The sequence below is a fragment of the Camelus ferus genome, chromosome 20 (assembly GCF_009834535.1).
Source record: "Camelus ferus isolate YT-003-E chromosome 20, BCGSAC_Cfer_1.0, whole genome shotgun sequence".
Lineage (NCBI taxonomy): Eukaryota > Metazoa > Chordata > Mammalia > Artiodactyla > Camelidae > Camelus > Camelus ferus.
The window spans coordinates 36,354,275-36,367,185 of record NC_045715.1 but is presented as its reverse complement, the minus strand read 5'-3'; the positions used below and the strand labels follow the sequence as shown (position 1 = coordinate 36,367,185).

At 40.9% G+C, this 12,911-nt stretch overlaps 1 protein-coding gene across 20 annotated transcripts in view; it reads right to left on the bottom strand.

Annotated features, from left to right (window-relative positions):
• Positions 1-440: 440 nt before the first annotated feature.
• Positions 441-12,911, bottom strand: part of MLIP (muscular LMNA interacting protein) — a 168,342-nt gene continuing 155,871 nt past the window's right edge. For 7 of the 20 annotated variants that reach the window (XM_032463295.1, XM_032463292.1, XM_032463296.1 and 4 more), the window contains 2 exons: positions 8,621-8,689; positions 5,417-8,505 (listed from right to left, as the gene is read on the bottom strand). In XM_032463295.1, the coding sequence (XP_032319186.1) occupies positions 8,497-8,505; positions 8,621-8,689 (78 nt within the window). In that variant the 3' untranslated portion in view covers positions 5,417-8,496. Of the gene's footprint in view, positions 768-5,414; positions 8,506-8,620; positions 8,690-12,911 lie in introns of those variants that run through there. The other 13 variants (XM_032463303.1, XM_032463286.1, XM_032463291.1 and 10 more) reach the window with 7 other exon arrangements.

The following is a 12,911-nucleotide window of genomic DNA, read 5'->3' as shown; positions in this document are numbered from 1 at the left end:
ACTGGGTGTGCCAGAGCGTCGGCTCCCAGGACTGTCACAGTCTGCTTTGCTTTATGGTCTTGGTTGCTCCCAAGATTATGAGCACAAACTGACTCTGAAGCAGCCTTGACAAGAACCATGGGGTGGTGGACAGAGAGACAGTGATGTTAGGCACATTCCAGCAACTGGATGCTCAACATGGCTGTCTGTCCCATCAACCAGAGAACCCAGCCAGAACAGGAAAACAGTGTGTTTGGTGAAATGCCAACATTCTCACATTCAAGAGCTCCTCAGTGAAACCCTGAGAGCAGGCGGGGATTCATTTCTTTTAGTTTTTGTTTTTTTTTTTAAACATGTTAAAAAAAAAAAAATTGAGCAGAAGGGGAATAAAGCCTGATTCAGGAAGTAACGTATGCGTTAAATAAAACTGGTGTTGAAAAATTGCCACATCCATTCTTCTATTTACTCATATTTCTTCTTTATTTGGCTGCTAAACACAGGGGCGCATTAGTATTGCTGTCAGCTTAACAGAAGGCGTTAAGGCTCTACCAGTGATGGGAGAAGCTGTAGGTAAATGTCTCCTACGCTGGGTGTTAGCGATACTGTGACGTTCTGTGCCGGCGGGAGGCTTTTTTAGGTCCGCTGCTGCGTGGCGGTTCATAAAGAAAACGCTAAGACTGAAAACAATAATGATAATAATAAAAGTTAAATCTAGCAAGTGATTAGCACCAGCACTCCAAAAAACTTCAGCCCGGTTTATGTTTCCATCTTCTGCTCCATCTTCACTGCTGCAAAATCAGAGAAAAGAGGAGTCAGGTCCATGGGGGTACATACTTTTTAAAACCACACCCCCGAATGTAAACATTCATATTCAGACAGAGCATGTCACATTAAAAAAGGGTTTCTAAGAAAGGAACTTCTGTTTATTTTTTTTTTCCTCAATAGACATTTTCTTGTTGTGCAGTTAATGTGGGATAAAGACACACAGCTGTTTGTTCACATCAGACTGTGGTCTCTGGAGAAATCAGCAGAGCAGTCTCTCCGCAAAGGGGTGCTGGTGGCTGGGACGGGCGGGGCACCGAAGGGAAGAGCCGAACGCCGCCCACAACTCCTCACCCTTCAGTCACTTGCCCGCTGCCTTCCTCTTCCTCTAGCATCACTCCCTAAAATGTAGTCCTCGAAAACAGGGAGGGAAAATGAACGGGGATTGGACTAAGTCCCAGCTTTTGCCAAACGGCACAGCACAAAAGACAGAGACAGCAAATGGACCTCTGGCCCTTTTCTCACATATTGATTCAATTGGCTTCCTAATGCTGCCAATCGAATCGTGTCTTCGTTCTCCATCCATCTCTACGTGTTCCTGTTGGATAGGGTTACACTGTCTGGGGCAGATAAGGTGAACTTGACTGAGTGGAGCTAGGTGTTAGCAGATTACACAAGTCAAGAAAGAAGTACAAAGGAACCCACGGAAGGGAAATTTAGTTCTGGAACCGCACCCTAGTGGAACAATGTGATGAAGTGATGCCAACGGAAGGAAATGGCCATGACTGGACATCTCAAGGTGGAAAACAAGGGAGGTCAGCTTCTCTTCTGCAGGCTGCTCTCCCTGCTCTGTCCTGGGCGGGATCACAGAGGGAAGAAGCAGTGGTCTGAGGGAGCTGTGGCTAAGTGCTGGCTCCACGGGGGACGGCGGGGTCGTGCAAGGTGTAAGGAAGGCAGACAGGAAGGCTGCGTGCGGCGTGGCCAAGTGGCTGAGCAGGATGAGGAAACAGGGACATACAACCGCATCACGGAGAAGCTGCATTTGTTAGGTTGGAAGGAGGAGGTGGGAAAAAGCGACTAGAAACAGGGGGTAGCTCCAACCCCGCACGGATTTGCTCCGGTCATAGAAAATCAACAGTCATGGAATAAGTGAGTCGTAGCTTTCATCGCCTGGAATTCGCTGAAGCTTTAGAATGAAAGGAGAAAATGACTCAATTCCCTCGCCTTTTCTCTCTAACAAATAAAAACGACCTTGCATTTGATTTTCCTGAAAGAAGCAACATCTGGGAGTTACTGTGACGAGAGATTTCAAGAAATCATTACCACTAGGCTGACACTTATTAAGTGCTGTGTGTTTTATATGCTAAGCACTTTACATGCATTAATGCAAATCGTCCCCATAATCCTTTGATCTCATTTCACAGAGAATGAAATGGAGGCTCCAAAGATTACATATCACACCCAAGGCCGTGGAATTTGAAATTAAACCCAAGTTTGTTCAATGTTTCCTGTTTGTTTTTGTCGTTTTATTCAGTCATTAGTTTGTCTCAGCCACATGAAAACATAAATCGTGTCTGGCTTGTAAACGGTAAACCCACCGTCACCAGAAGAGTTTACACAGAAGATTTATAAGGATTCACTTGTAGACAGGATCATAACATCAAATAAAATACTGGACTTGGAATAATTAAATCAGATTGAAGGGGACCAGGTAGGTCATCCCCCGACACGATGCTGGCAGCCTCAGCGGTGTTCCTCAGCACTTCCTGAACCCACCGGGAGGTCAAAGGCATGTCTGGTACCAGGATTCAGCGGCTGGTTTGAATGCATTGTGCTGTGACAGGTGGAGTCATGACTGTGGACACATTGTGAAGTTTTTACTCTCCTCTGCCAATCTCAGTTCGGGTAAAGAGCTCAGTAACTTGGGGAAAAAACCAATCTCCACATCTGAGAAAGATGACAATCATTAATCAAATAAATGAACAAATTCGTATTTTCAGACTGGCCCCCTGGCAGTGAAGGCTCAGTTCTGTATCATATGGCCCGTGGAACAGCACACTTACTTTGGATAAGAAAATATAAATAAGAAAGACCTTCAGACATTTAGAAAATCATCATTTTAAAGGGAGTCACTTTCCAATTTTGGGGTTTTTTATTTGGTTTGTTTAGAGTTAACTTTAGGTAATAAGTGATGTAGTGTGGTGAAACTTTAAACCAACATCTCAGAAAGCACTTTTTTTAAAGAATGTGCTGTGTAAATTGATTTTGCGTTCCCTTTTAATACAAAACCCACTTGGAATATTCTTGTCTGCCAAATGAAAGCAAAGTGATCTCCATATATGTTCTTATCGACATGAAACCAGACCTCATGTCTCCAGAGTAAACAGTCAATTCCAGAAAAGGTACATCATAATTTATTAACTGCTATATATTCAGTTTTTCCCGAAAGATTTTAAATGCATTTGGGACACTTACATACTTACTAACTTGGGGGTTAAAAATACAAGATCTAGTGCCAGATTCCATAAGCCAGAAGCAATGATAGTTTAGTAAGTAAGGCCCTGTAAAGGTGGCAGGATTGGTATAAAGCAGGTAAAATGGAGTCTAGGGGACACAACATTGAATCTGAGGTCAAAACACTTAACATCTGGATGACCGGAGCTCCAAATAGTTATTTCCCCCCATTCTATTATTTGGCGGGGGAGGGAGGTATCTTAAAAAACCAGCACAAACAGGAATATCCATCCTTCTACTCTCTGACTTCCGTTCAGCTTCGCCATGATTCACTACAATGTAAAACCCAACATACATGGATTGAAATGACTTTGAAAGTCCAGAATCATCAGCCCTCCACCTCTCCCACAGTATTTTCAACCAAGTCCCTAGAAAAGAACATAGGTCAGAACTGATTCTTTTTATTGGCTACGTCAGAGTCAGATGCTCTTGGACCTCAATTCTGCCCCCACGTCTACCAGGTGTAAGGACACATCAAAATTTCTAAAAAGAGGCTTAATTCTCCTCGTTGAAAATAAAGGAAGAGATTTCCCTTCCTTGTTCTTAGAAAATTTATTTCAGAAAACTGGTCCTTCTAGGTACATACCCCTCTATCCGAAATGTAGATAAATCCTTTTGAAAACAAGATGGGCATTTTGTCAGCTTTAAGACTCAGGAAAGTCTTTCTCAAGGACTTGAGAGCAATCTCCTTTGAAGGTAAACATCCCAGGGAGATGGCAGCCTTATCTCCTAGTTTCTCCTAGTTTCCCAGGGAGGGGAGGAGCCTAACATTAACTGACACCTGGTTCCGAGTCGTAAAACCGCCTCCTGCCATAAAGATATGAAAAGTGTATTCTTCCTTTGTGTAAAGCCAATTAACTAAAGCAGAGGGCCCCCTAGTCACCAGGGTGATTTAGGATGAACTGCGTGTAATGCATGGTGCTGTCAAATTCTTTTCCTTGGGGAGAAACCGAACTATTGTTTATGTCGAGAACATACGTGTAATGAGTTAAACCTGCTTGGCTACATGAAGGGTGAGATTCCTTCTGGTCTTTGCAACCTCTTCGTGCTGGTCCGGGACAGACATCACATTCTGGTTTAATACTTACTCAATAATAAAAAGTGTTTTCTGTCTCTACTACTTTTGTGAAGAGGACTTCGGGGTTGACAAAATTTTTTTTTTTTAATTTTCTCAACAGAGGCTGGGGGTTTATAACACAGGAAGGTCATGTTGGTGGGGTCCACTGCTGCCAAGTCTGGAGGTAGGACTGGAATGTCTCTTTACTGGCTCCTTGCCCACCTGGATACGTGCGCAAGGTGGGCATCCATTCAGCTATTCGTGTCAGGTGTCTTTATAAGACAAATTTACCCTGGCCCGCTGGCCAGTTGTCCATCAAAGTATATAAAACTCCTTCTAACCAGCAGTCAATAATATCCAGATTCCAAGTTCTTACCTATAATTACAACCTTCAACACTGCAATCCAAGATTTATCAAAGCTTGACTTAATAAATCATATCTATGGAAAACTGCCTGAAGGGAACAGAATGGGCCCATTCCTCTTAATAATTTGATTTTTCACCCTTGACGCAAACCAGAAAATGAGAGTGGCTTCCATAAACAAATAACTTATTTTCTCTTTTCTGCATCTCATCTGGAGAAGAGAGATAAAGGAATGAGACGCTCGGCCCATAAAATTAGAACTTGAGACGGCCATGGAGGTTCTGGAATTCCAAATAAAATGAACATGGAAACTTATAGACACCACAGCAGGAAATCAGCCACAGACAGCCACCTTGCCAGCAGAACTGTTATCAAAAATCTGCAGCGAGAAGGAATAAGAAACCAGGAGAAGAATCTGCCTCGTGTGTGTTTTATGGGCAGCGGGTGAATGATTAGCTCTCCAGTTGTGTTAATGACAAGTGAGTCTGAAAGGTCAGAATCCAATGCATCTAACCATGTTTTTGGAAATCAATTGATCCTCAAGTTAAAAATAAAATAGTCCTAGGGCCACATGTAGCAGGTCACATGAAGAGTGACAGGTCTCACAGACATGGAAAACAAACTCTTGGTTCCCAGGGGGAGAGGGGGTAAGTTGGGAATTCAAGATTTGCAGATATGCACTACTGTATATAAAACAGATAAACAACAAGGTCCTACTGCACAGCACAGGGAACTAGATTCAGTATCTTGTAATAGCCTGTAATGGAAAAGAATATGAAAAGAAATATATGTGTATTTGAGGATCACAATGCATGCAGAGACTTTAAAGTTGCCTCCGCCCACCTCCAGAGATTCTTGATTTCAATTTCCCAGAGCAGAACCCTGTTAATCGGACTTTTAAAAAGTCCCAGGAGATTCTGCTGCTCAGAACCAGAGCTGAGAACCATTGAACCAGATGAGAAGCAGCATCATTGTTTTGAGTTAGTTGGTTTTCAATGTACTTTATAAATCATAGGACTTACCAAGATGGTGATCAAATTAAATCAGATAAATCTGAGATCTATTTGCTTTTAAATGAATTACTGAGCTAGTTTTAAAACTAGCGTCTACGAATAGCGCGGAGCGAATGCAGGAAACAGGAGTATGGTAGCGAAAAAGGCAAACTGCTATCATGTAGGAAATGAAGGCGGGGAGGGTTTGGCTCAAATGGTAGAGCGCATGTTTAGCACGAATAGGGTCACAGGTTCAATCCCCAGTACCTCCTCTAAAAATAAATAAACCTAATTATCTCTCCACTCCCACACCCCCCAAAAAAATTAGGAAGGGAGAGAACAGCTAGGCAGAAATTCTGAGATCTAGTCGAGGTTCTCCATGATTGTTCATTCACACTGGGTTGGTCACTAGCACGTTTTACTTCTTAGGTCCTATACTCATAAGACCAGAAATGCATAAAGCAAAAAAAGTCGTTTTCTTGGTTGGTGCTTTGCAGGTAAATAAATAACAAAGAGAGGGTTTGGGAAGAATACTCGGATAAATATTACAGTCTGACCACATGGCATAAGGAATTGTAAAAAAGGTGTTAAACTGCTCCCAAATGTGCCAGTGTTACTAAGAAGTAAAAGACAGCATATTAGATGCATAAAATGGTAGTCTGCTTAATTATGTTTCTTTTAATACTAGCAATAACTCTCTCTCACAGTTGTTAAACTTCAAAAGTTGGGGTTATTTTATAATGGTTTTTTTGTTTTGTTTTTCTTTTTGTATATTCTAAACATGAGAGTTGAAATTATTTTTTGGCAATCTTATCCACTAGCTTAATTTTAAGTTTTGTTGCTACGGTTGTGCATAACTGGTAAAAAAAAAAAAATGCAGATTCTACACTATTGCATCTACCCTGCTCTTCTCAGCAACAGAGCCTTTCACATCACCCAACATTCAGAATTTCTTCATTCAGCAGTCATTATCTGAACCAAACTCTTCTGTTATTTAAATAACCAATTGATTTTCTCTGATTGTCTAGAAACATTCTCATTTGTATCTAGAGCCACTGTAAACTTGAGCCAAAATTCTTATGTTTGAAAGGGAACATTTGGCTATTTTTTAACATTCATCTGAAATCAGCAAAATGTATTCAAACATTCTCCTATTTTAGGACATTTATATTTGTCCATTTTTTTTTTTACTATTACACAGTTTGCCACACTTGACAAAGAGTTCATCTCCTTAGTATATAAAGGGAGTTTACAACTCGACAGTAAAAATATCGCCAAATCAGTACATAAATGCATGATACGATGCAAAAGCAAAATAGATGAAAATAACAGAAAAAGACAGAAATTTTTAACACAAATAAAAATGAAACATCATTTTCCCTTTTAAATTGCAAATATTTGAAAACATGATTTTCAGAGGGGAAAAGATTTAAATGGCATAGAGTTTTAGATGAAGAAGGTGATGGAGGACAGTAGACTGGTTAAGAGCTCAGGCTCCAGGCAGTGATATCTGGATTCCGTTCCTGATTGTGCAGACACTGGTCAGCTCTTTGACTGTAGGCAATATACTGATTTCCCCACTTTCCTTATCTGTAAAATGGGGCCAATGATAATACTTAACTTACAACGTTTTGTGAAAGTTAAGTAAAAGAATGCATATAAAATGACTAACACATTAACATATAGTAAGCTCTCCATAAATTAGCAATTTATAGTAATTCTCAATGCTGGTGAGTATACATGGAAACAGGTATTGTAACAGGCTTCAACTGCCACAATTATTCGGCAATGCTACTTGGCTACATGCATCGAACGTTTTCCATATGTCCATACTCATTCAGCCAATAATCCTGGTTTAAAAAAAAAATCAGAGATGTGGTCAAGGATACAAAATCACACCTACTAGTAACATGCTTTTATTATTTTAATGAGTACAGTTGTAGCAGAGAGGCACATGGGTCTTGCATGACAGAGGTTTCAAAATTTGCAGAAACAGGGATGTCAGTTTCTGAAAAGTGGATTAATATGCCCTAAATTGTGGAAAATATGCTTTGGGGGATAAATTCAGATTTTATTTAGAATTTCATTTGGAATTTGGAATTTTATTATTCCTGCTTCTCTTTTGTATATTTTCCCCTAAACTTAGATGCTGCAGAATTGAGCATGCCTCATTTGTGAGGGTACCTGAAATGAATGAATGAGCTCAGTTTTCACCTTCTTAAAGAGAAGTCCATCAAAGCACTTTTCCCCCTCACATTTCCCACATTTATGGCCTGAGAGGATGTAGAAGAAGAAAACATTGTTCAATTATTCTTGCTTTTAATTAATACAAAATTAATATTTTCTTTACAAATTATTTTCTTGTCTTTTGGGTATAATTTTTTTTTTTACAGTGTTGTTTTCTGGTCTTTTTGAATAGCATTTATAAAATTAACAAGGTTTTAAAATTTAGATTTGTGTCTGTCAGCTCAAAACGTGAAAGTGTTTAGACATTTACATGAAATTTAGAGGCTGTGTTTGAGATGCTTCGGCTGGGACGCTACCTGCCGTAGGCAAAATTCTCTTGGAGGTTGGGAAACTGAGCTACCATGAGGTACACATAGACGTATTATGGGACATCCACTGACCCTCTAGGAAAAGAAGACAAGGGTGGTTTCACATATGACTCCAGAGAGAATATCACAAAGACAGACAGTCAGGATAGAAGTTTGCTTGTGATCAAGGTTCTGCAAACACGGGGAACTTAGTACCATCTTCCACAATGAGAAGCAGCAAGAATTTACTCATTTAACTGTCAGGGGCTTCCAAACAACCCAGAGCAGGCCACTTCACTCTTTCTTTGGAAAAAAAAAAACAAAAAACTGATTTTATGAATATTAAAAAAAAATAAGATTGGCTTATTTCTACAACCGAGTATCACGTGCAAATGGATAACCAGATGTCCAATTGTACCTTACGTGTATTTACCTCTTTGGAGTCAAGAGTTTCGTGTTCAGGAATAGCCACCATTGGATGACTCAGCTTCATAGAAAAGGTGCCCAGGATGTGATGGGGGTAGAAGTAAGGAGAAATAAGTGTTTAAGTTTCATTGCAGTTAACAGTTCAACAATGATGTCAGTAACTTATTGCTGATTGTAGTAGAGTCTATCAAGTATAAACACTAAGATTTGATGGTCATTAAAAACAAAGGAAGATATTCATAACATAGAAAAAAAAAAAAACAGCAGATGCTGATGACTTGGAGCATAAGACCACAGCTTATTTATCTCTGTGTCCTACACAAACCCTAACAGCGCTTGGCACACAGCAGAGACAGCAATTAAATGTTTACTGAATGAATGAATTGTTAAAAAAAAAAAAAAAAAACACACTGACGGATATCATAGAGAGGAAACGAAGTTAAATTTGTTTCAACTCTCACAACAGGCCTCTAATTGCAAAGCTCCAAAGCAAAGGAGAAAAATCACACTCAGACCCGCAGGAAGTGTGGACGCGTCTGTAGACAGTAAATGCTGATGTGAATATAAAACATCTCAAAACACAGCGACTTCATAAAATGGCAATCCTACCGGACGAGGCTATTATACTGCAGTTTACAACACAGTGACACTTAAACAGAGGGAGGTTCTTTTGCTTACACAGGAATTTTTATTATTAAATGGATCTTTGGAGCACTATTCATACACTTAAACCTATTAAGATAGAAGAAAGTCATAAATATGCAAGAAAAGAGACAGACAGACAGAATGAGGGACACAGACAAAGGGAGAGCAATCATTTGTAACAAATCTGTCTACCCCCTCTAGTTTATACCATGTCTCCGCACTCCAACTTTAGGGGAACCACAATATCTGGTTTGCCTGGAACACTCCCAGTTTCTACTATTGTCCTGGGCAAATCCGGGCAAATGGAAATGACTGGCCCCCTGTCACTCTCAGCCTGGTCCTGATTTCATCAGTCAGTTATTGGATCACCAGCTCCTGATGGTTCTAGGGCAATTCAGAGGGTCCCATAAGTGCACCAACGGCCCCAGCAGGACACCACCAGTGGCCACTGGGGAGGCCAAGGAGGTCCCACCTCCAGTTTCCAGTTTCCTTCCTCTTTTCCAGCTGATTTTCAAAAACGGAGCTCGCTTTTATTGAAAGCCATAACTTCATTAAGTCCCAGCCATTATACTCTGGGCCAGCTACAAAAGCCTCTGGGTGTCGGGCCATCAGGACTCCCAGCTGCCCGCGGCCACTCCTTTAAAAAAGGAGCATGAACTGGCCCCAAGCCAACTACAGACCCAAGGAGCACTCCAAAAATCGCCTGAAATCACCTACTTTCTCCCATTCATCAGGGTCCCCTGAGATCCTAAATCTGGCTTCGGATCAGATGCTATGTACCGCTTCAAACCTCAGACCCAGGGAACTGGTCCTGGAGACAGCAAAATCTTTAGCCTGCCTGGTTACGTGGTATGATAATTACATGAATCATTGGAGTTTGTACAATGTCAAATCCCCATTCTCCTAATCTCTTAAGATAGAACAGGATAAACACCCTGAAATTTGGAAATGTTGGAACACTCCCAATAAAATATTCAACTGAGACTGGAAAAGCAGTTGAGTCAGTAAGTGACCCCTATTTCATATTCTGTTCCATCATTCCAATGTAGCTATTCATTCATTTAAATCCGTTTAATTTTCATCTTGAATTTCAAAAACTGGGCATCAACTACCCAAATCAACAAAACAGAACAGCAAAGGACTGATCCTAATGCATCGGTAATTCTCAAATCATCTATATCTGGCTTTGGAATGCTTTCTTCTATTTACGATCTCGGGTCATAATAGGTTTGCTTTTTTATTATCTTCAAGGTGATCAAAAATAGTTCATAAAATGTGATACTGTTAATGGATTTAATCATAATAATTTATTGTGTACTTGCATGATAAATGCATTATATGTGTTTATTCAGTGTTGACAAAAGCCTAATGACATGAGCACTAATTTTACCCTGTTTCACAAATGTGGAAACAAAAGAACCAAAGGGCAGGATAACCTACTCGAGGTCCAGAGCTAGTAAGCGGCAGAGTCATGATTGCAAAACAGAGTGACAGTCTCGAGAGATGGTGCTCTCAAAGCACAAGAAGTGGTAACATTCCACTGGGAAGACACTCGGGAGATGGGAGAGGGGAGATGGGGAGGCAGTGGTGTGGGCCATTTTGCAAAATGAAAAGCCACATACTAGAGGCAAGAGAGTCCCATTCAGAAATCAGAAGCAGTTCAGGAGTGGCTGGTGTAGCTGATGGCGCCATGCAGCAAAAACACAAGACAATGAAGCATTTATGTCAGATGAGGAGTTTGGGCTTCATTTTTAAGGCAGTGACAAGCCACTGAAGTCTCTAAGCAAGACAGGGGCAAGCGTGATCAGATTTTCATGTCAAAAGAAGTCACAGTGGCTGATGCACGGAATATAGATCGGGTGGGGGATTGGAAGATATTTAAATAATCGAGAGAGAGAGAGAGAGAGAGAGAATAAAAAAGGAGGTTTAAACTCAATCATTGCCTTAGGGAATAGAATGAATTCAAGTTTTCCTGGCTGAGTGAAGGAGCATCAGGTAGACAAGATATTTCGTTGATGAGGGAAGAAACAATGGGAAAGGTTCCAGAGCAATAATGCTGAAGCTGATGTGTGTGCTGAATGCAGAGGCTTTGTAAAGCATGAGGGCTACAGATGTTACATGGGGGAACAAATCAAGTGCAAGCACCCTCTCACAATCAGAATGGAAATGATGAAGCTAAAACGTTAAAATAAATTCCAAGGGAGGGAGGGTATAGCTCAGTGGTAGAGCACGTGCTTAGCATGAACGAGGTCCTGGGTTCAATCCCCAGTACCTCCATGAAAAAATAAATAAAATAAAATGCATTCCATATAGATGGATGGCTTGCTATAGAGAGTAGGTAAACACAGGAGGAAAGAGAGAGATCTCCAAGCTTGTTTACTTGGTGGTGAGTGTTCTGGAGAACAAATTACAATTTTGCCTCAAAAAAAAAAAAAACAAAACAGAAGAGTTACTAGTTTTATCATCAGAGCGTTATTCAACATAGATCAACAAAATGGAAAGCTCAGATGAAATGAGACAAAGCATCCTTCGATCCTGCATGGACATTCCAGCCCCAGATATTGTAGAAGAGATTAATCAGACCTTTGCTCACCCACCACCATGGGCTAATCAACAAGCCACGTTTGAATAAAACGCTCAGTTGAGTTTTATTACACTCTTGATTACAGCTGCCACCAAACTAATAGAAAGCTTTGAGGAGTGTTTGTCGCCAGTGCAGGGCTTTCTCATAAATGTCACTGTTTCTCCAAAGACAGACAAAATCCCCTCCACCCAACTAGCGAAATGAGAAGCCAGAAACTAGAAGAAAAGAAAATATGCAACATGGTCGAAGATGAAGTAGATTTTTTTCTTGCCTGCCTGTCACAGGACGTGTTTACATTTTAGAGTCTCCAAGGATGCTACACCTGCTAATCAGAATTCCCTCCTTTGGGCTTGTGTTTTGGCTGAGCCCCATCCTCTTATAAAAACTCCTTCACTCCATTTGTCTTCAGGAAGCCGTCCCTCTGACATCTGTCCCCCACCAAGATTTGTGAACAACTCAAGCAAGAGTGTAACCTTCCTAAGAACATCTCTCAAAGACAGACGTGACAGTTTGTGGCAACACTGACATAAAGCACTGTGTTTCCCAAGTGTGGTGCTGTCATCCCGAGACCGTGGCCCCTGGAAGTTATGTGCATCCCATGCTGTTCACCATTAGGGCTCCAGTACCTTGGGACAGAGCCCACTCAGCACAGAGGAAAGACACAATGTGTATCGAATAGATAAATTAGTAATAAAAGAGAAAAGGCAGGAAATAGAGAAAAGATGGTTTTCTGACTTGCAAAACTAAAGAAGTCTGTGTTAGTGAAGAATTAGAAGTATATACTGCATCCCCCAGTCTCCTGATTTGTAGGAAATTTTGCAAACCAGAGAAACTTTGCAAACTTTTGAACCAGCGCTATCACACATGTGTTTGTTGGACCTTCATGATTCTCCTCCTTCAAAAAGAATTGAATGTAGTTGCCAGTGTTTGAGTCCACAGATTCTACCTGCAGGTTCGTGTCTCCTTCTCTTGAACTGCTCAAGGGTCTCGCAACACTAGGCCTGCAATCGTCTTGATGTGTACAGCGCTGCCCCCTTTAGATGAAGCTAATCTC